Source organism: Coenobita brevimanus, chromosome 59, assembly GCF_032717465.1.
Source record: "Coenobita brevimanus isolate Jiangsu-jjx chromosome 59, ASM3271746v2, whole genome shotgun sequence".
NCBI lineage: Eukaryota > Metazoa > Arthropoda > Malacostraca > Decapoda > Coenobitidae > Coenobita > Coenobita brevimanus.
Window position 1 is genome coordinate 22,719,569 of NC_137012.1, and position 21,773 is coordinate 22,741,341.

Genomic DNA, 21,773 nt, shown 5'->3' on the forward strand with positions numbered 1-21,773 from the left:
TACTCTTTGCATCAGGAATAAAATGTTTCTTGTACCACCTATTTAGTGGGTTAGAACGCTCCGCTCTGACCGAAGGGTCGGAGGATCGAATCCACCCAAGGGTCATTGGTAGACATCAGGAAGGGCATCCGGTCATAAAATGCTACACGCTCCAAACCAGTCCTCTACCAGGGGGCAACACCTTAGCCCTTATTAAAAAAAGAGGGACCTGGCGTTAAAAAAAAAAAAAAAAAAAAAAAATCCACCCACTCTTTGATTTTTCTCAAGTAACTCCTGAGTCATTCATGTTTTTCAACTGCTTAAAGCACCTTGGTTTTTTAACTTTACTTACAAGTAATGGCCTCATCTTATGGCCTGCAACATTGCAAGACAAAAGTAGAATGATGTTTACCTTATCAACTTTCCTACCTCTACCTTGCCTGTGTTCTTTCAAGATATATGTAGACCTTGGCATCGTCTTGTATTGCAGCCCTGTCTAGTCAGTGTTATAAATTTGCTCAGCGGTATAATCCCCATCCCTGATTATTTCATTTAGAACAGCCATGAACATCTCTGCTGCACCCACATCTGCTAACGCTCTTCTCCTGTCACCTGCACTCTCTTCAAGTCCTTCCTTTTCTTAAACGTGCCAAACCAACCACTTGACGCCTTAAATCTTCCTGGAGGTTGGAACAGCTTATGGCAAGCTACAGTGTACAGGTGTTGGGCCATCCTCCTTGTGTTAAGGGAGTTGACTGGAACTTCTTCCGTCTCCTTTCGGTTGCAGCACATGACCAGGAACCTCTCCATCATTACAAGCGCAGGGTTAGACACTTGAATTCTCTGGTCTGTGGGAGATCCCCCATAGGCCCGTACGGTCTTCATAATGGTGTCTTTCTTCCCCAGGATCCTACGAATAGTTGACTCGTTGACCTGATACACCTTGGCAATGACACAGTTATGTTCTCCTCTCTCCTTCCACTTGATAACATCAAGCTTCTGCTCCTTGGTTAGGATCTTTTCACGTCTCGTTGTGTCACAGTGCGGTGGCATGGTCGAACTGGGTCAGGTAGCCTAGAAAAAAAAAGAGCAAAGATCACATACAGTGCGTGTGCAGCCAGAGCACAGGGAGAGGGTAGGCTCAACTGGGGCAGGAATGTTCATTGGACCATGACAACAACCCACGCAAGCACGTGACAGCCATACGTCATAGGTTGATGCAACCCGTGCCATGACTATCACTGGCCGCATTATGTTTGTTCCCACCGCGTTATGACCCATTTGCCGTGTTATGACTGTTTGGACCATAATTTGGGGCCTCTGGTCGCATTATGTCTATCGTCACTGCGTAGTACAGTGTTAAAAAAAAATGGGCAGCTTCCGTCACCCACGTCATGTCTATCATTTTCGTATTGTGACTAATTATTGGCATCAGATTTTGCCTTCTGTGTTATGATTCTCACACTGTAGGATCGCACTTTATGCGAGGACTGACTGTAACCATAAAATAAGAACTTTAAAAGGGTAACTTATAAGGAGGACTTACTGTGTATAGCATAATGTACAGGAATTCAGTTGGGGAGCACACCTGGAAATAATGGATTTTCTTTATTAAAGGAAGTAATTTCATTTTAACATTTGTATGAGTGTGACTACTGTATAACAATGTTCAGTCTTGTGTATCTCATGATGTCTTATTTTAGTTTATTCATCTTGCCTGCAGATGATTTAATTCAGTTTAGGAAAAATGTCTCATTTTAAAGGATTAATGAAGATTACTGTATATGTAACCCCTTCAGTTCAAGAAGTCACCCAAGCTGAATGAATTAATATGCAGATTAGCAAGAATGTAGCTTTAAAGACCATTGTCTCGGTGAGAGGATTAATGGTTAAAGCACAGTTTGGTGCAGCACAAGAAGGAGGAAGTGTGGAGTTTGTGCATTTCTTTTAAAGGTTATATCTCACTGAAATTTCAGGATTTGCAAGGGAAGACGGGTTCTCAAGGGGAGAGGATAGGTGGCGACATTAGTGATCGAATCAACAAGCTCAAGGATGGTTTAGCTAAGTCACACTCCAAGAATGAGGTGAAAGAAAACCATGTTCCCACCCCAGAACCTCCAAAGAAGTCAGAAAATGATATACAGTGGGAGAATTTGATTAAGCATCTGAATCGACCACTGACACTCTGTGATTTGGACTTTAATGATTTGATTCCTGAGGATGACTGTATCTCACGTGAGGCACAGATTGTGGGTGTGCCACCTCCTCCACCCCCACCTCCTCCATTTGGAGCCCCACCTCCCCCTCCCCCTCCCTCAGGTGTCCCACTTCCCCCTGTCCCACCTGCTCCTCCTGGCCCTCGGCCTGGGTCAGCTGCCACCGATGGATCCTCACCACTGCCAAATTCTGAAGATCATCCAAGAACCCAGAAGACTAAGAAAACCATCAAGTTGTTCTGGAAGGAGGTTAGTTGCAGTTCATAATAAGTTAAGGCTGATAACAGAAGTGGTGCAATAATTCCATCTATCTATAGCCAGACGCCATAGTCCCGTAAGGGGTGGCCATTTGTCTTTGCGTTAGTTGTTTTATGAGGAGGGGCACTAACCATCCACCAACCCACTTTTTGACATGTAGGGAGCACGTATAGTTTGGTTATATGGTTACCACCCAGTGTTGTAAATGGTTTCTTGGCTTACAGGAAACCATTTGGCTTGTCACTCAATGTAAAGCCACCTGTAAAGAAAAGAAAAGCAATAAGAAGTGACAGGAAAGATAGGAGAAATAGGAAGAGAGGAGGACAGACATAGAAAAAGAATGATAAAGGCAAAGGAAGAAGTAGGCAGCACTACATCATGTGCAATAATTGACTTCATTTTAAATTTTGGTGTAATATTAGTTATGCCTGGGGATGGAGATGAAAAAACTGTTCACTTATTCCTTATGTTTCATAGGAACAAACTAAGAGAGGCATAGTGACTGTACAGAAGGTGGGTTATACAACTGGAGATTTTACAGACCCAGTAACGGAGTACAGAAGTACAGTATAGGAACTGAATCCCATAACTCTCCAGAGCCTTTAAAATTAGGCAGGCTTGTATGTCCATCCAGATGTATTAACCCCAGAGGAGGTGGTCGTGAACAAATTGCCTCCTTGTTGCCCTTTCCTCTACCATCAGTTTGCCTTCCCTACACCTCAGACTATCTTTGCCTTGTCCTTCCACCTCATCTCTCTGCCTTTCCCCCCATCACTTGACTTGTATATAGTTTCTTAGTCAATCTCTGTCTCCATTCTTTTCACATGCCCAGATCATCCCAGGGTGGCTATTTCTGATACTGTTTAGCACTTCCATATCTGCACCACAACGCTCCAGAACTTTCTCCCTTGATATCTGTCTCTCCATGTCCTTTCAGATAGCTCATTTCCACCCCTCTTATTCTTGATTCGTGTCTTCCAGTATAGTTCAAGTTGCACTTCCATAATGTGGGAATCACAATCCAGTACTCTTGTGCAGTGACTTTATTACTTCCATGGTAACTTCCATCTTTCTTGTTACCCACCCCCACCCCTCAGTGTACTGTAACCTTCCTTTTTGGGTTGTGCCCTCTCATATGAGTATTTCATCCTCTGAATTCCTACTCTAGCTGATTACGCTACCTGGATGTATGAAAGCATTCCTGTTCTCTGTTTCCTGGTCATTCAGCCTCATTATGTAGTCTGTGACTTCAGTCCTTTCAAAAACTATGCCTTTAATCTGTGCAACATTCACTTTCAAATTTTGTTTCTTACACTTACTTCCATACTAGTTCACAAAGCCTTGCCACTCTCATTCATCTTCACAGAACAGAATCATCAGCAGACAGCAGTACATTCACTTTCCACACCCTGCCCATGCTCACTAGGGACATGCCAACACCCACTCCCCTGTCATGTTCAGAATTCCTTTTCTACCAACCATAAATATACTGTCAAGGGGACATGACACATCCCTCTTTTAGTCCAGCATTCAGATCACTCTCTTACAGTGTATTTTCCACATGCATTGTTGCCATTGCACACTCATGCATACTATTAACAGCATTCAGCAATATCCCATCTACTTCCTGTATTCTTAGCACTTTCCCCATTTCTTTTTTGTCTCTGTCTGTCTATAACCAGATGCCTTATTAAATCCTGTAAGGGACACTCTGTTGTATATTCTTTTTCCAGGTTTATGATGATAGCATACAGTTTCATTATCTTCTCTTAACACTCTTTTACTATACTAGACGAATGAAGAAGTGAAGGAACCTTGTGGGGTAGATGCGGATGTGGTTGAAAAGATTAGGAGAAATACACTGAGGTGGTTTGGACATGTGGAGAGAATGGAGAATGAAAGACTGACTAAGAGGGTGTATGTAGGTGAGGTGGAGGGAGGGAGAGGGAGGGGTAGACCGAGGATGAGGTGGAGGGATGGAGTTGAGAGGTATATGAGGGAGGGGACGGTGAGTTGGGGGGAGGGTAGTCGAATGGTGGGTGACAGAGTGACTTGGAGGCGTTTTGTCTGCGGCCACCCTTTGCGGGATTAGGGCGTCGGGCTATAGATAGATAGATAGATAGAAATAGCAGTCCTGCAAACCACCTTCCCTTTTGAACACCCACTTTTTCCTCTCATATCATTACCACATTTCTCTCCCTGAGTCTGCTGACACCATTTTTATAATAGATCACATCTTTCCCAGTGTGCTGAAGTAAACAAATGTCCCCACAAGTACCACACATTACCCTTTCCTCATTTTCTGTATACAGTACTAGGGAATGATTATACCTGAATGCCAGTTCTCTGTCACTGCCATCTTCTTAGGCCAGTCAGTACTAGGGAATGATTATACCTGAATGCCAGTTCTCTGTCACTGCCATCTTCTTAGGCCAGTCAGTACTAGGGAATGATTATTCCTGAATGCCAGTTCTCTGTCACTGCCATCTTCTTAGGCCAGTCAGCACTTTTTTTTTTTTTTCTCTCCAGTGCCGCTGATCTCTTCCTCCTTTGCCTCTCACCTTCTCCCAAAATCAAGTTAGGTTGATGAATTATTTACAGAGAAGCTCATGACCTGGGTCCATTTTTTTTTTTTTTTTTTTTTTTATAGTCAGTTCAGTGAAAATGACTAACAAGTGTATGCAAAACATACCTGTAAAGAAATAAATATATAGGTAGACAGTTAGGCTTATGAGGTGGAACCAGGATTCTAGGAGCTAAAGAACGGTGTTTGATTGATTGTCTTCCCCATTTCACTGGGCATTCTTTTGATGGTTCTCATACAATAGACCCTCCAAATGCCTAAGTCAGATGTTAACTATGGTAGGGTACTATGCAAGTGGACTGGAAACCCATAACCCATTTAAAATAGCTGATGTGTTAACCAGCCATCTGGCCTGACCCCATTTTACCTGCAATAGATCCTTTATAACTCAAGCTAGAAATAGTTCATTGTATAAAGGTAAAGCAGACATAATACAGTGACATTAATGAGGGTTAAATTAATGAAGGTGGAAAACCTTACCAATACTGACCCCCAACTTACCCACTAGAAACCCTCTGTAGCCCTAACAAAACTAGGGATGTGCTACCTAGGGGATAGGCTTCTCTGTGGAGGTAAAGCTTGTATAAGACAGTGACATTAAAGAGCTTTAAAGGAATAAAAAATTGGAAAAAGCAAACCATGCTGGCAGATGCAACCTCTCCTAAGCATCACTGTGTAAGTGATGTACCTTTTGCATGCTAGAGATGTCCAACTTCCGTGCAAGGCAAAGGTTCTGCTGTACTTCTGTCATTCCTCATTTCTGGATCCTGTCTCACCCCAAATGATTTTCTGTAAACCAGAAAATCATTTATTTGTTACACTGGGTGGTAACCTTATAACCAACCAACATGTGCTCCCTGCGTGTCAGCAAGTTGGTGGGCGGAGGGCTAGTGCCTCTCCCCAGAAAACAACTACTAAAAATACAAACAAGAAGCCTCGGACCAGGACTGACCAACAGATGACGACTAACGATCAAACAAAGGACTTGGTACGGATTGCAACATGGAATGTAAGGGGTGGGAACGATGAGGTGAAAGTGAGAGATTGTCCAGGTGCTCGATGATGCAAAAGTGGACATGTGTCGACTAACTGATACCAAATTGAGAGATGAGAGTGTGAGAGAGGGAGTATAGCTGGGGTATATGTGCAGGAGTAGGTGAGAATGAGAGAGCAAAAGAGGGAGTATGTATTGTTGTTTGCAAGAGATTGAAGGAGAATATAAGAGGATATGGATCAGTTGGCTCAAGGATTGTGTGAGTAAGATTGAAAGTAGGATTACAAATCTGGGCAGTTGTGTGTGTGTGTGTATGCACCAATGCAAGATCGTGCAAGCAGAGTGAATGAAGAGTTCTGGGCAAATGTGGAAGCATGCATGGAAAAGTTTGAGAGGAATGAGAGTGTTTTTGATTGGAGATATGAATGGAAAAGTAGGGAATACGAAGCTGGATGGAGGTATTGATGAGTGGGGTGTGCCTGCAGAAGTGGTTGAGAATGGCAGTGCTTTAGTGGACAGTTGTGCAGCGAGGGGGTTTGGTGAACTGAATGAATGTAAGGCAATGATTGATTATGTGTGTTTGGACGACAGAAAGAGCAAGTATGTAATGGATGCAAGAGCATACAGAGGTTGGGGGAGTGGACTTTCTGACCACCACTTGGTGGTGGTGAAAGTCAAGGTTCAGGTGCAGTGGAGGAACGGAAGGAGGGATGGACAGGAGGAAGTAGTCTATACAAAGAAGGTAGAAAGGTTGCAAGAGGATGGGAAAAAAGACAAAATATAAGAGAGAAGTGGAGAAGTGATTGGGTAACTATGATCTGGAGTAGATGGAGGAGGTGGAAGTTGTGTGCAAGATATTCACAGAAGAAATCTGTACAGTATGTGAGCTAGTGTGTGGTGTGAAGAGAAGATGAAAGGGGATGCAAGGAACAGCATGATGGAATGAAGAGGTGAGGCAGCTGTGGCAGAAAAGAAGAAAGCATCTAGTGAGTGGATGGGAAGCAGAGACATGAGGAAGTTGAGAGATGGAAGAGAAAGTTATATGTAGAGGGGAAGAGAGAGGTGAAAAGATTAGTAAGAGAGAGTAAGAAGAGAGTGGATGAGAATTTTGAAGGAATTTGAGTGTAAAGTAGAGGGAATGTAAGAAAATATTCTGGAAAGTGGTAAAGAGTGTTAGACAGGGTGATAAAGAAGTTAACAACGGAATGAAAGATAAAGATGGTAGAAAGCTAGTGGAGAAGGGAGAAAAAGAGAGCAGATGGAGAGAACACTTTAAGGAACTGTTAAACATAAAGAGTGAAAATACGGGTATAAGTGGCTGGGGAATGGCTGGGAGAAGGAGGGAGGTGAGAAGAGAGGAAGAGATACGTAGGATGGGTGAGAAGAGAGAAATAGATAAGTAGGATGGAAGTAAGGGAAGCAATGAAGAAAGTCAAAATTGGGAAAGCCCCATGTGCAGATTGGCCTGGGAGGAAGGTAGGGTCCTGGAGGATTGGAAGTCAGGTATAATTATTGCCCTGTACAAAGGAACAGGGGAAAAAGAAGTGTGTGGTAATCATAGGGGCGTTTGTCTCCTTAGTGTAATAGGAAAAGTATATGGTAGGATACATATTGACAGAGTTAGGGAAGTAACAGAGAAATTACAGTAGTTGGAGAAGAAGAGGGAAGTTTTAGGAAGGGAAGGGGTTGTGTAGATCAGATATTCATCCTTGGGTCTTTAGTGGAACAGTTTCTAGAGAAGGGAAAGATGTTGTAAGCAGCCTTCATGGATTTGGAGAAAGTATATGACAGAGTGGATAGACAAGGAATGTGGATAATATTAAGAATATATGGGGTAAATGGGAAGTTACTGAATACCATGAAGAGTATTTATGAGGGTGCTAAGGCTGCAGTGTGTGTGGATTGTGAACTGAGTGAATTTTTCTGTCTGAATGTTGGATCGAAACAGGGATGTGTCATGCCTCCATTGTTGTTCAGTCTGTATATGGATGGGGTTGTAAAAGAGATACAAGGTAGGATAGTGGATGTTGGAGCGGCCCTAATGAGAGAGGGCAGTGTGTGGAAAGTCCCTGTACTGATGGTGCAGATGATACTGTATTGTAAGTGAAGATGAAGGGGAACTGAAGGGCTTGTGAATGAGTTTGAGAGAGTGTGTAAGAAACGGACTCTAAAGGTGAATGTAGGGAAGAGTAATGTTATGATCTTCGAGAGAGGTGAAGTCAGTGAATGCACAGTAAGGTTGGATGAGGAGGAAATGGAAAACGTGTGTATATTTAAGTACGTGGGCAGTGTGATGAGTAAGGATGGAAGTTTGGAGAATGAAATGCTTGAAAGGGCACAAGAAGGAGGAAAGGTTGCTGGTTCTTTGAAAGCAGTGATAAGAAATAGGGAAGTGAGCATGGAAATAAAAAAGTTGTTGCACGATAGTATTGTGATACCAGCTTTAATGTATGGAAGTGAAGCTTGGACCTTGTTGGAAGGACATGAGTCAAGAGTGAGAGCAGTGGAAGTGAGTTATTTGAGAGGAGCATGTGGAGTTACATGGAGTGACAGACTGACAAATGAGGAAGTGAAGAAGCATTGTGACATGGATGTGGATGTGACAGAAAGCTTTAGGAAGAATACATTGAGGTGGTTTGGCCATGTGAAGAGGATGGAGAGCAAGAGACTAGCGAGGAGAGTGTATGTGAGTGAAATGGAGGGGGGAGAGGAAAGGGGAGGCTGAGGATGAGATGGAAGGATGGAGTGGAGAGGTACATGAGAGAGGGGGATGTGAGCTAGGTAGCAGGGCAATGAAATAGCAGGGGACAGGACGACATGGAGGTGGTTTGTTTGTGGCCACCCCATACGGGATTAAGGCATCTGACAATAGATGGATAGAAAGATGTTTAAATTTGTGTGGCTCCTTCTGTTAGCATGCCATGCAATAGTATTACTTTTGTGCTTTCCCTTGATTCATGTTTGGGTCCTACCTCACCCATCTACAGTAGTTGGGAGTTAGGTATGATGATGATGATGGTGATGATGATGAGCTTGGGGAATACACTTAACCTCACATCGGTTTCCTGCACAAGACATGATATATTTTTGCATTTGTCATAACTATGTTGTTCTTCCCTAGGTACGAGAAGATCCTAAGGTTGACACCCCCACCATCTGGTCTGGTATTGACCCTGTTATGATCGACAGACAGAAATTAGAACATCTTTTTGAGTCTCGTGCTAAAGACCTCATGGCCAAGGTAAATAAATATTCTGTTCCTGTATCCATGGATCACCCGCTTAATTTCCTAAGAAGATTTTTCTTGGTTACTGAATTTTGGCTGCTTATAGATTGGGACTTACTATATTATGCAAAACCATAACAACTACAGTATTATAGAAATTCAGTTGACATTATATGCAATTGTAGAATATGTTATAACCTAGGATGGGATTACATATGTACTGACAGCTGTTATATACTAATGTACTATCTTTAAGAATACATAGCTACACATAACCATAGGCTTAGATGCAGGATATCGCATCATTGCATATACACTTGCATGTCTAGGTATGGAACCAAAGCTTAGCTAAACACTAACATGTGCAGCCATAATATACTTAGCAGGGCTAGAGACAACTGCAAGCTACTGATAACCTTAAACTGGCAAGTATTGCAAGCTTACTTGGATGGATTATTGCATGATGCTAATGCACTTTATAAAAAATTATTACCTGCTCAGCCCCTTTTTTTTACTTTCAGAGCCACAAAATTTTGTCATTCAAACAGCGGTAATTAACATATTACTAAGTCAGTACAAAATTTACATTATTTGTTGAAAAGTTGATGTTTAAGACAGTAAAAATAATTAAGACATATGTTAATTGATAAATAACATGTAGTATGTAGAATTACATAAATGGCACTGATTTATGTCACTTTTATTGGTTAGTAAGTAATTAAGTTTAGCACAATACAGATACTATAGTACATTATTTTTCAACACTTTAGCACAAGTTTACAAACAGCACCCTGTACAGTACTCATAAAAAAAAAAAAAGCATGAAACTAGCTTATATGCAGCATTTTATTATGATGTTTTGTGCTGCAAGTTTATTAATTTATTTTAATCATTTAGCTTGTTTTGATATCTTGTCCCGTGAGCCTAGACAGCTTTGACACAAAATTAACTCATATTCTGCGACATTAGGACATTCCTCAAAATACAGGTCTACAGTTGATATGAAGGAAGATGTTTTGAAGTATGAGTATGCAAAATATTACTTCAGTGTTTTCCATAATCAGTATATAGTTGTAATATTTATAATATTTGAGGTGTTCCGTGGAACAAAGGTCAGCCAACCAAAAATGGCAATATGGAGTTACAGGTTCCAACATGTTCACCAGGCATAGATAGCATGTTTTTGCCCTCCAAAGAAACAAATATTGGGCCTCTGAGCACAGTCGAGAGTTCATAGTCAGGATCCCCAGCTATCAACCCAATAGAGAGTGCTCCCGTGGGGGAAGAAGAAGGTCCATTGGGCAAATGCCTCTCAGCCAGTGAGGCACTTCTTGGCCTGTATGACATCTGATTCCTAATGCTTGTCAGTTGTATTTTTTAATTAACAAATGTGTTAGCTGTAATGATGCCCTCAAAATGGCACTTAAAAAAAAAAAAAAAAAAAAAAAAGATTAAAAGTTTGGGGGGGACCACAAGTTTTGGCTTTGCACTGTATGGAAATAGCACCACTGCCCACATACCCTCCCAGCTATCACAGTAAAAGTTATTATCATGGTTGTAAATATGTTTGCTAGTTGTACTGTTAATTCACCAATTTTTTTTCTTTTTTAAACAAAAAATTGGAGCAGCTATTAGAGAGCTATTAGCTTTCTAATCTTTAAATGCATGTATCTCTAAACCATGTTAATGGTTGTTGGCCTTTCTCCAGTGGAATGCCTCATATTCTGTAATGGATGGGTCCCAGACTACTAAAGAAAATAGAAAACAGACAGTATTAGCTGTGATGAGATGAGAGAGTGTAAAATGTTGCAGTGTAAAATGAGTACATTAATTTCTTAGATCATAATCTGTCATAATATATTAACGGTGAATTCTGGAAGATTAATTATTTTGGGGGCAAACAACGAAAGATACAGTTTCTCTCTCTCTTTCTCTTTCTCTCTCTCTCTCATTGCATTTCTCTGAATATGTCCTTAATATTTAGAATATGTAAGTGATGGTAACTGACCCCAAACCCTAGGACACAGGGACTGTGTGTGCAGTAATAGTGAATTAGACGCATGTCCTCCCACAAATGAGCAAAGAGAAGTAAAAATATTATCCTTAAAAATATTATCTGCCTCTAAGATGAGTGGGAATCACTGGCCATGAGTTTTGGAATATGTGTCGCTGTTTATGGGTTAAAGGATGAGGGGTCATTATCTTAAAGAAAACTGACCCGTTATTGAGGTATTTTGCATGTGAGTAAGTACAGTACAATCAGAAAAAAAATCATATTCTAAAATTTCTGGGTATGACCATGTACAGTACAACATACAGTAGTTGTGGACATTAAAGTCAGTTATCAGTGAGTTAAAACATTGTACAAGGGTATGATTCTTGCATTACTAACTGCATATCTACAGCAATATTTTGCATATATAATAATATACAGTATAATAATTATGGTAGGTCTGGGTGAAGATATAAAAAGTTCTTACATGGTTGTAGTGAACAAAACACTACACTACTCAGTTTTCTGTTTCTTCATGCTGTTCTTAATATAGTGTTTGTTTATTTCCATTAAAACATTACAGTATCATGAAATTCAGAGGCAGCTTTTTGCCATGTCTTTGTCTTGCACTTTGATATTACTTGTATTGAAAGCCAAGGGTTTATAAATTGCCAAAATTTATCCATACTTCAAAGGAAATGACAGTTGGTTAGTACTGTACTTGTTCCAAGAGTGACACAAAAGACATCTGGTTTCTTTTAATTGTGTTGCTAAGGCTAACTGTTGAAGACCTGTCATAAAACTTGTGTGCATAATTTTCTCATACACTACACAATAGATGATCTTGGTTGAATCACTAATATGGTATTCACAGCTTTTAAATATTTTATTTGCTTAGGATTTCTAGTACTGTGCCATACTTATCACACAAGAGCACCTAATCCATTGCCACCCTTCACTCCAGTTAGTGTATATTATTAAGCAAGAATAATACGATATAAGCTGTATTTTGTATACCACTCAACGCTAATGCCCTTTCTATTTATTTTTGCTCACTATATAACCGTGCTGCTGCTGGGTTGTTCTTAGGAGGTAAGTTTTAGGCTTTGTTGATTATTTTCTGTTTATTTCAACCCTTCATACACATTGGAGTGTGATTTTCAACTACAAATGTAAATGTTTTGGAATTTGTAGCAGATATGAACCAAGAAATCCCTCAAATACTGTGTAACAGTATTGATACACAGTTTAATTGTTTGGAATAATTCAGTACCTGTACTGCATTGATACCGTAGTTGAAAATCATATTTTATATTGCTACTGCATGCTTGCATGAAAACAAATTTGTTTGTCTTATTCGTACTGGTATGTATTTAAGTGGTTTGTCTCAGCTCTTGTGTACAGTTTTGATTTTGTTTGATATTCATTGAACTGTCGAGAGGAATCCATTTTTCAAGTGCAAATATTTCCCCTTTTGTCTGATTCAGAGGCATGTTTGAAACATTAGACATGAAGCACACAGCATTTCAGATCAGATATTATATTAACTGCAGAATTGTACTGGTTGGTAATTGTAGTCTCTTGACTTTTATTTTGAATTTCTTTATACTTGAAATTACACTGTGAAGTATTGAAGCTCATCTTTTCTGTTTTCTGATGCAGTAAAAAAAAAAAAAAAAAAAAAAAAACTACAAGACTTTGACAAAAGAAATGAACATTGTCTAATGCTGATGCAACTGTCTTTCACCTAGCATTTTCCTGCATGTGTCCCTTGTATTACTGAGAATATTTGTTTGCTAAGACAGGGTCTGAAGAGTTTTAGTGACAGATTTGATATCAAGATAAAAATTAGGTCAGCATGTCCTTTCATTTTAGAAAATTGACCAGACATTACTCCATGTATTTTTGTTAATGGTCATTAGGGTAGAAGGAAGTGGATGTTGATTTATACTTTTTTTTTTTTTCTCCATTTCTCTCTTCCAGTTCTGGTTTCTTTCATCCAGTGTGTCTAATTTTTTTTTTTTTTTTTTTTTTTTTTTTTTTGGTGTTTACTTTGATTCAGATCCATACGGTAAAGGAGTTAGAATTTATGTTACTCATATGAAACTGTATTAAGGTCTCCTATAGAACCTTGATATGCATGTCAGTTTCCATTGCTCTACACTGTACTCATTATTAAATTCAGGGAGAGGTATTCTCATTGAAAAATACATTCAGTAATGTATTCTTATTTTGAAAACAGATACTTAAAATGTACTGCAATGTATTGTAGTGTTCAGTCCTTGTTTGGGTATACTTGTATGCTAATAATGTCAGTCACCTATGTTATGTCCTTTGCTTGCTGCTTGTTTAAAAGTTATGAATAATTGGGACCGATTGTTTTCATTAAAAATGTAATGTTTTGATTGTCTGTTGGTCTTAAATATTTGTTGTTACTGTTGTCATGGTTGGAAGACATTGCTTAATGGTTCATGTGGTACTGTACTTAGGTCAGAACTACTGAAAGTTCTCTTTATTTCAGCCATGATAGGACATGCTTATCTAAAATGTAGAAAACAGTCAGAATATTGAAGAAGTAAAGTTTTATATTAAACAATATGTTAGTGACAAAGATGTACTGTTAATGGAATGCCTCTTACATTAATCAGATGATAATACTCCTGATACATACAGCATATGATTTTTAGTAATCATAAGTAAAATTTACATCAAAGTACAGAAAGTGCCTGAGTTCTATAACCTTCTCATGCACAGTGAAATGACAGATGTGTGATTTGAATCAGTTTATTACAAACACTTGACATTCCAACAGATGTTTTGCCCAAAATGAATTCTCAGTTTATTCTCGCAGTTTTTTGGCATTTTTAGATTTTGCATGATTTTCTTCGGCTGTGATGCTGATAGAACAATTTTATAGTGCAAATGCTCAGGCTTGAAAATAAAAAAGTAAGAAGACTCAAGCCATATCACACAAGAAGGGTGCATATAAAAGACACTATATAATTGACACACATTCATGTGTGCCACATTCTAAATATAACATATAATGCTTAGAAGTACCATAATGGCACCACTGGGCAGTTGGAATGAAGACAACTTACTGTACACATACTAAACTATATTTGTATAAATTTTTCTACACTGATGGAAGGCTTATACTGTATGTGGTAATTAGGATGTATCAGAATATTCTTGTGTGTTCTCAGTATTGTAGACACTGATAATTTCTCATTCTTTTGTAGAGTCATTGTCTCCTACAAGAGGAGCACGTTACAGAATATGTATTGTAATTACCATAATAACTGTTTAGCGCCAAAGTTTTACTTTTAAAGTAGCACAAACTGCTAGAAATACTATATTAAAAATATTATGAGATAGTTTACCTTCTTTTATCAGTATTATGCTGTAGTATGTTGATTTTGTTTATACAATGACATTAATATTCATAGAGTTTTCAGTGCTTAATTTGCCATTCCCTGTGTGTGATTTATAGTGAGAGCATAATGTACTGTATTCTCAATATTGTTACATCTTTCTCACCTCTTCTTTCTTTCCCCTGCCCGTTATCCACATACCCGCTCCATGCAGAAGCAACAAGATCAGAAGGGTGTGAAGGAATTGATTGTTCTTGACCCTAAACGCTCCAATGTCATCAACATCGGCATGACTAAACTCCCACCCCCACGTACCATCAAAACTGCAATCCTTAAGATGGACTCTTCTATTATAAACAGAGAAGGTATTGAGGTGAGTTGCTTTCTTCTATATTTTTTTCTCTATATATACATTGCACTCGCCTAACTTATGGTAATTTCCTTCTGAACTCATGCCGTGAGTTGGAAAAACGTGAGTAAAAAAAAACACACCTTATGGGGAAAATATATTTGAGTCTGCCATGGTGTTGGGTAGCCTAATATAACATTACCGGAATCCCTCTTAACACCTCTTAACACTAACATCCTGTCTCAGAAGTATGCATTGCATATCGTATAATAATAATAAACAGTATTAAAAGACATTACATGTCCTAGTATGATAATAAACAACATTGAAAAGCATTTACCGTAATCCTACTGATGATAAGCTTACGTCAATGAGAGACAGGTAGTGGTTTCGGCACACTAGTCTACGGTGCCTCATGCTGCTGCTGCATTAATGCTTCTTCTTCAGCAACCTCATTGAGGAAGCCCTCAAAATCAGCTGCAGAGATAACAGAAGCTGTGTCGCCATTGTCGTCATCTGCACGGGAGGGGCCAGGCTGTGGCTCAGTTTGTGTCTCAGGCTGTTGTTGGCGGGCTAAGTAGCGTGTGATCAACTGCTGGTGACACTGATTTAAACGGCTGTCATGCATTTTGTTATAACAGGCAACAGCTTTATCAAGATTTAAAACAATGTCATTACACCTTGTTTCATTTCTATCATGTGCTTTGATCTTTTCTTTGGCCATATACAGTACAAATGCAAGCACTTAACACTTTCATGGTTGGATCAAGAGTTTCAACCACATTTTCCATATATGCTTGCCTTTCATTTTCTAGCCTAGCCACATTCTCATCATCTTGGATAATATCACAATATGGTGAAGCACAAAAAAAGCAGGAGAGCACAAAAAGGCAGGGAAGAAGCTCGTAGGTAGCTGTACACGTGTAGACAAAAAATCACGCTCGGTAGGCCTAGTTGCAGTACTGGCCACTAGGCATAGGTGGCGTGGGTGGAGAAAGCTTTGTTTTGATTGGCTGCACAATCACAAGGACTGTGTACTTAAATATGATTGGCTTCCAGTGGTGAGTTGAGGCTACAATACCGTGAGTTAAACATCTCGGAAATAAGTCATTTTCTAGTGGAAAAATGCGAGTTAGAGCATTTTTCGTGAGTTTAGTGATAATGGCAATTTAGATAAGGACACCGTGAGTTAGATAATTCGCGAGTTAATAGTGCGTGAATTATGTGAGTGCACTGTATATGGTACCAGTGTTGTATGGAGATAATGGTTATGACACATTGTTCAGTTACAAGTATATTAAAAAGGAGGAAAGAAAAGATATTTTATCAAGGGCATTGCTAATTAGTGATTCCCAGGATGGGGAAGAAAGGCATTTGAGTATGACAGTTTGTGGGAAAAGTGCTGTTCACTTTACTGTGGGATGATGACTCCACTCTTCACCTTTCCATCTGCTTCTTGCGTCTTCCATCACAGCAGTTACTGTACTCCAACAAACTCAAGATGGGGCTGTGGTGCACCTAATTTGTGACCTGGTTTGTATCTCTGAGTAGGGTTAAAGTAATCTTGTTTTTAGTGCATCTAAAACTAGGTGTTTACATCTTTCAGCTGGCCATAATCTTCCGCAGGAGTATCCGTTAATATTCAGAGATATTAAACTCAGCCTTGCATCATCTTTGAATATACTTGGGGATTCATCCTTACCAGATTTATCATGGAAAGATTGTATTACCTCTCCTGCAAAATCTGCTTCCAGCAGTTTAAGTTTGCTAATTCAACTCTGTGCTTTCTTTACCCTCGCACAGCTGCTATCTGTATACAGGGGTTTTATTCACCCCTGTATAAAGTACAACTCCCATATGTTGGGAGGGCTCCCCACATACAGCTCTTCTTAGAAGGATGGAGTCAAAGGCTTTTCATCTCATTAACTCTCCTCCCCTTACTGACTTCCTTCTGTGTATTGTCTGTTTGCCACATTGTTGCATCTTTATCCCTTTGCTATCGCTACTATAGTGGTCACTGCTGTTCAGAACTGTTTGCTTGCATTCCTTCTCCATTACAGCTGGTGCTTAACACCTATGTTGCAGCAGACTTTGACCCCTTTTCTGTCCAACTCCTTAATGCAAGAGTTAACTGTTACTCGAATCCTTCATGTATGCAGCAGGTTAGCTGTGAAACAGTCTTCCTTTCTCTGTATTTCCTTCTGCCTATGACCTCCAGTCTTTTAAATGCAATGTGTCCAGGGACATTAAAATGAATGGCTCTTGAAATTGGATCTCTTTTATTTTGTATTTTCTTTGGAGGGAACAGTCTCTCGGGCTTCCAGCCTTTGTTTTCTTCTGCCATGTGTAAAAAGAAAGGGGGATCTTACTAACTTTTCTTTTCCATGTAGCACCTGAACTGTGTCCCTTTCAAATTTTCCTGCTTCCATCTCTTTTGTCCTTTTGTCATCCTGTCTCTGTTGCTTCATCATTCCCTTAAGATGTATTATTTCATTATGCTCTTCTCTCACCCATTTGGCTTGTTCTGACTGCACCTCATCAATTGTGTATACATTCACAGCCCATTCTTCTGCTTCCCTTAATTGTTCTGTAAACTTCTCGTTTTCACTTTTCAACACCACGGTTTCTTCATTTGTTTTGCCATTTGTTTCAATAAGATATTAGTCACTCCAAGATAAGATATTCCCTCCACTCCTGCTTTCACCCTATAAGTACTCTCACTTCCTTCTCAAGATTTTCAACCCTCACAAACAGTGTTTAAACATTTCTATCAGGCTTTCCTTCACTTCACATCCCACAAAATCACTCCTCTATGGTTCTAAGTTGGATATCATACTGTGTGTGTGTGTGTGTATTTACCTATTTGTAGTACTGTATACAGGAATTGAGCAATGCTCGTGTTGTCCTGTCTCCATATCCACATTTATCAAGTCTACCTTTACACACATGAATGTTTTTCTCATGCACCACCTCTTTGTCTAAGTCGTTCCAAATATTTAAGTATTTATCTAATATACCTAATTGTGATATACACGGAATGTACTATGCTCGTGGGTTTCTGTCGCTGTTTCTCAATAAGTTGAATTTAACTTTAAACTCGTTTAAGTTTTTAGACTGGACGATCTCTTTGTCCAGGCTATTCCATAAGTCTATACTTCTGTAAGGAAAGCTATATTTCTTGATATCCTTCAAGCAGCTTGACTTTTTAAATTTCATTCCATGTCCTCTTGTTGCTCTCTTATCCCATACAAACAGATCTTCTTTGTCAATTTTATCTACTCCCACCATGGTCCTGAACACCGCAATCATGTCTCCCCTCTTTCTCCTTTCCTCTAACGAAGGCAAATCCAGTTTTTCCAGCCTCTCTCTGTATGACAGGTCTGTCAGACTGGGGACCATCTTGGTTGCTGTTCTTTGTATTCTCTCAATCTTGTTTATATCTTTCTTTGTGTGTGTGTGTGTGTGTGTGTGTGTGTGTGTGTGTGTGTGTGTGTGTGTGTGTGTGTGTGTGTGTGTATCATTAAGAAATTAACTTTTGTTCCTAATGAAATAACTAAATTATGCCATTTAATTAGGGAAGCCCATGCTAGCTTCAGTTGCATTAGGCACAAATACTTGAGAAAGAATTAAAAGTACAATAAACCCTCTATAATTCAGATTAATTGGGGGGAACCCTATGTCGAGTTATCAAAAAATCCAAATTATTGGAACTCATACTTGCCCCTATCCCCAAATCACACCCACACTCACTAAAACATGGCTTTTTCACAAAAACATTGAACAGTACAGTATATTATTACTTTATACTCAAAGAGTGCACAATATAATATAGTGTCAGACCATGATAATGAAGTCTTGCAACACAGTAGTAGAGCACAGTACACTTAACTGCACCGAAGGTACTGTACATTTCTTGAAAATTATAATTATTACAACACTTATCTCTACAAAAACTATTCACGTCCACTTATCACTGGAACCCATTTCGGACTTGTCTCGTGTAATTCAAATTTCAATCCGAATTAAAATTATTTGTCTAGTGGTCAAAAAAGATCCGAATCAACCGATTTCCGATTTATTCGAGTTCGAATTAGAGAGGGTGTACTGTACTTAACTAAAAGCCCTAAGAGTATCAGAAATTATACAGTAGTGAGGAACCTTGCCATGAACAAGAGCTTGGAACTAGAGAGTTTATTCTTTTCCGGGGTAACACTGTTGGGAAAGGGGTATAAAGTGAGAGAGGCATTGGTGCTGAAGGCAGTGAGTTACCACATACAATACTGTATAAGATAGTGTATATGCATACAGTGTGCATCTTCTGACTGAAATTGCAAGGACATTAATCAGACTTAATCATGTTTGCTTCCCTCTCCAACAATCATACTATCTCATGGCATTTCTTCCTGCCAAGGTGAAGTAACCATGACAGATAAGAAAGAAACTTAAAGCAGATTGATGGGAGGAGTCATTTTTCTCTGATATGAGGTTTCACTCTTTGAACCCCTGAAGTCCTTTGGATTTCATGGTTTTCACCTCAGAGACTGTTTCTAGGCTTGGTGATCTGTACTGAATTGTGATAACTTTTAGTGGAAATATTCACTGTTAAACGAGGTAAGCATTTGCAGTCACTGTATGCTTTTATTGCTGTCATGTTCAAATGCATATAGTAACCAAAATAGAGGATCTTGTGCCCTATTTAAAAACAAATATCCCATTTACATAATACTGCAGCATTGATGGTTTATTTTTGTTATTGTAACTGTTGTATTAGAGACACCTGTTTCTGTTGGAGGTGGAGGTAGACAAAGTTAAGTCTCATTTTAATCATCAGACACACATGATATGCTTATATTTCTTGTACAATATGTGGCAGTTCACTACCTCCAGCACCAACATCCCCTCACCTCCTTACGCTACACTGCCATCCCAACACAGTTACCAGGGAAAAGGATGGACTTTCTGGTTCTATAAAGTCTAAGTTCTAGGACGTGGCAAAGTCCCTGACCATATAAAGACCACAAATACAGATCATCTTTACCAAGAAACATAATGTTCTGTATTCTAAATTAAGGATCACATGAATATAACAGGCCTACAAGTCATTACTTAGTATACATTTTATCTTTGCAGTTACATGCTACATCATCCTCCCACAAAGGGAAAAAAAAAAATCCTCTGTACTATATACAGTGCTTAGGAAAATTCTTTCCTCCACCACCTAACACTACACAGTACGAACACAGGGCTATTGCAGCCATTCAAAACTTCAGCCACGCAGAAATTTTCCTTTCCTGAGGGACACAAGTTTATCCAGCTAGCCAGTGATATGGCTACCACCCTTCTGTTTGTCATGAATAACACAGAATGCATACAGTCTACTCCACCCGTACTTCAATGCAGTCCTTAACACAACAGGATGCTTAACCAGCTCATGCACTGCACCTTCACATCACAGATAAGACTTCAACAAAACATGAACAAAGATCTGTAAAGTACCTGGCAGAAGTGGCCTCATTTCCACAGTACATTTGATTTATATCCAGATGATGTTGGGGTCACAGCGACAGCAACAACAACAAACACTCAGAGAGAGCAACACTCATGCAGAACAATCAGTCTAAAAGCCTTTCCACATGATCAGTGGACACTAGTGGTGTTGGAGTTTGGAAATGAAAAAATGTTGAAAAATAATCTTGTACAGTAGACTGAAACACTTTCCCTGCATCTGATCTACCACTAATATCATGATTTGTCACTGTGGTTTGAAACTAATGAGCAATGTGGTCAGACACACTAGGTCCCCACTTATCATGTTCAAGGGCCTTAAGACCAAACCTTTAACCCTGCCCTGTGCTCTTGACAACTGATTGCTCTCAAAATTAAATTACTTCATCTGTGCCTGATCCAGTGTCTGTCCTCCAAGTTTGGTTCAAATCAGATCAGAAGTGCTTTAACTTGGCCTTATCCTCTGACCTTGACCCCTGACTTAGTTCTGAAACCAGAATAAATTCATCCTTGGCAAACCTTACACCCTTCCATCAAGTTTGATAAAAACTGAAGCAGACCTATGTGAGTTAAGAGCCAAACCTTCAGCCATGTCCTATGACTTTTACCATTTATCAGTTGTTCTCAAAACTGAATCATTACACCCTTTCCTGTCCCTCAGCCGACCCACCAAGTTCGGACAAAATTGAATCAAAACTGTTTTGAGTCAGCATTGCCCTTTATTTCTGACCATTTAGTGCCAGAAATGTATCACCTTTAAAGTTGTGTCACTATGCAGAATTTGGTGCAATTCCTTCTGTTAGTTTTTCTTTTCCCTAATCATGCTAACAGACAAACAAATCAAGCTAGAGGAGCAGGGCTACAAAATTCCCTTGCATGTACAGTGAACTCTCACATTTGGCGAGTAATAGGTGTGAAAAACAACTCGCCAAATCTGAACTGAATAACTAATGGGAAAAAAATTAATTGGATCTAGCATGGGTGACTGGACTGATTTTCCACCTATATTATAACATTACTGGGTGTAAATCGTGTGATGAACGCACATAACATGATTCAATTTATTTTAGCCAAGAAACAATACAAAACAGAAAAACTCACATAAGAAAAGAAAATAATGGGCTTGATGTACACATGGTGTATGGTGGACGGATGCCTTAGTTGGTGGTCTGCCAAGGTCACCCATTCCACATTTCTGTGTTTCATCAGCCATTATGTGTTCTCAAGTCCTCAGCACAGGTAGGAATCACAATAAAACACAGACAAAATGCTGCACACGTGATGGTGGTTGATAA

At 39.4% G+C, this 21,773-nt stretch overlaps 1 protein-coding gene across 2 annotated transcripts in view; it reads left to right on the top strand.

The window, feature by feature from the left end:
* Positions 1–21,773, top strand: part of Fhos (Formin homology 2 domain containing) — a 370,832-nt gene that overhangs the window by 319,294 nt on the left and 29,765 nt on the right. For both annotated transcript variants that reach the window (XM_080274704.1, XM_080274705.1), the window contains 3 exons: positions 1,956–2,444; positions 9,153–9,272; positions 14,839–14,997. In XM_080274704.1, coding sequence (XP_080130830.1) covers positions 1,956–2,444; positions 9,153–9,272; positions 14,839–14,997 — 768 coding nt within the window. The remainder of the gene's footprint in view (positions 1–1,955; positions 2,445–9,152; positions 9,273–14,838; positions 14,998–21,773) is intronic.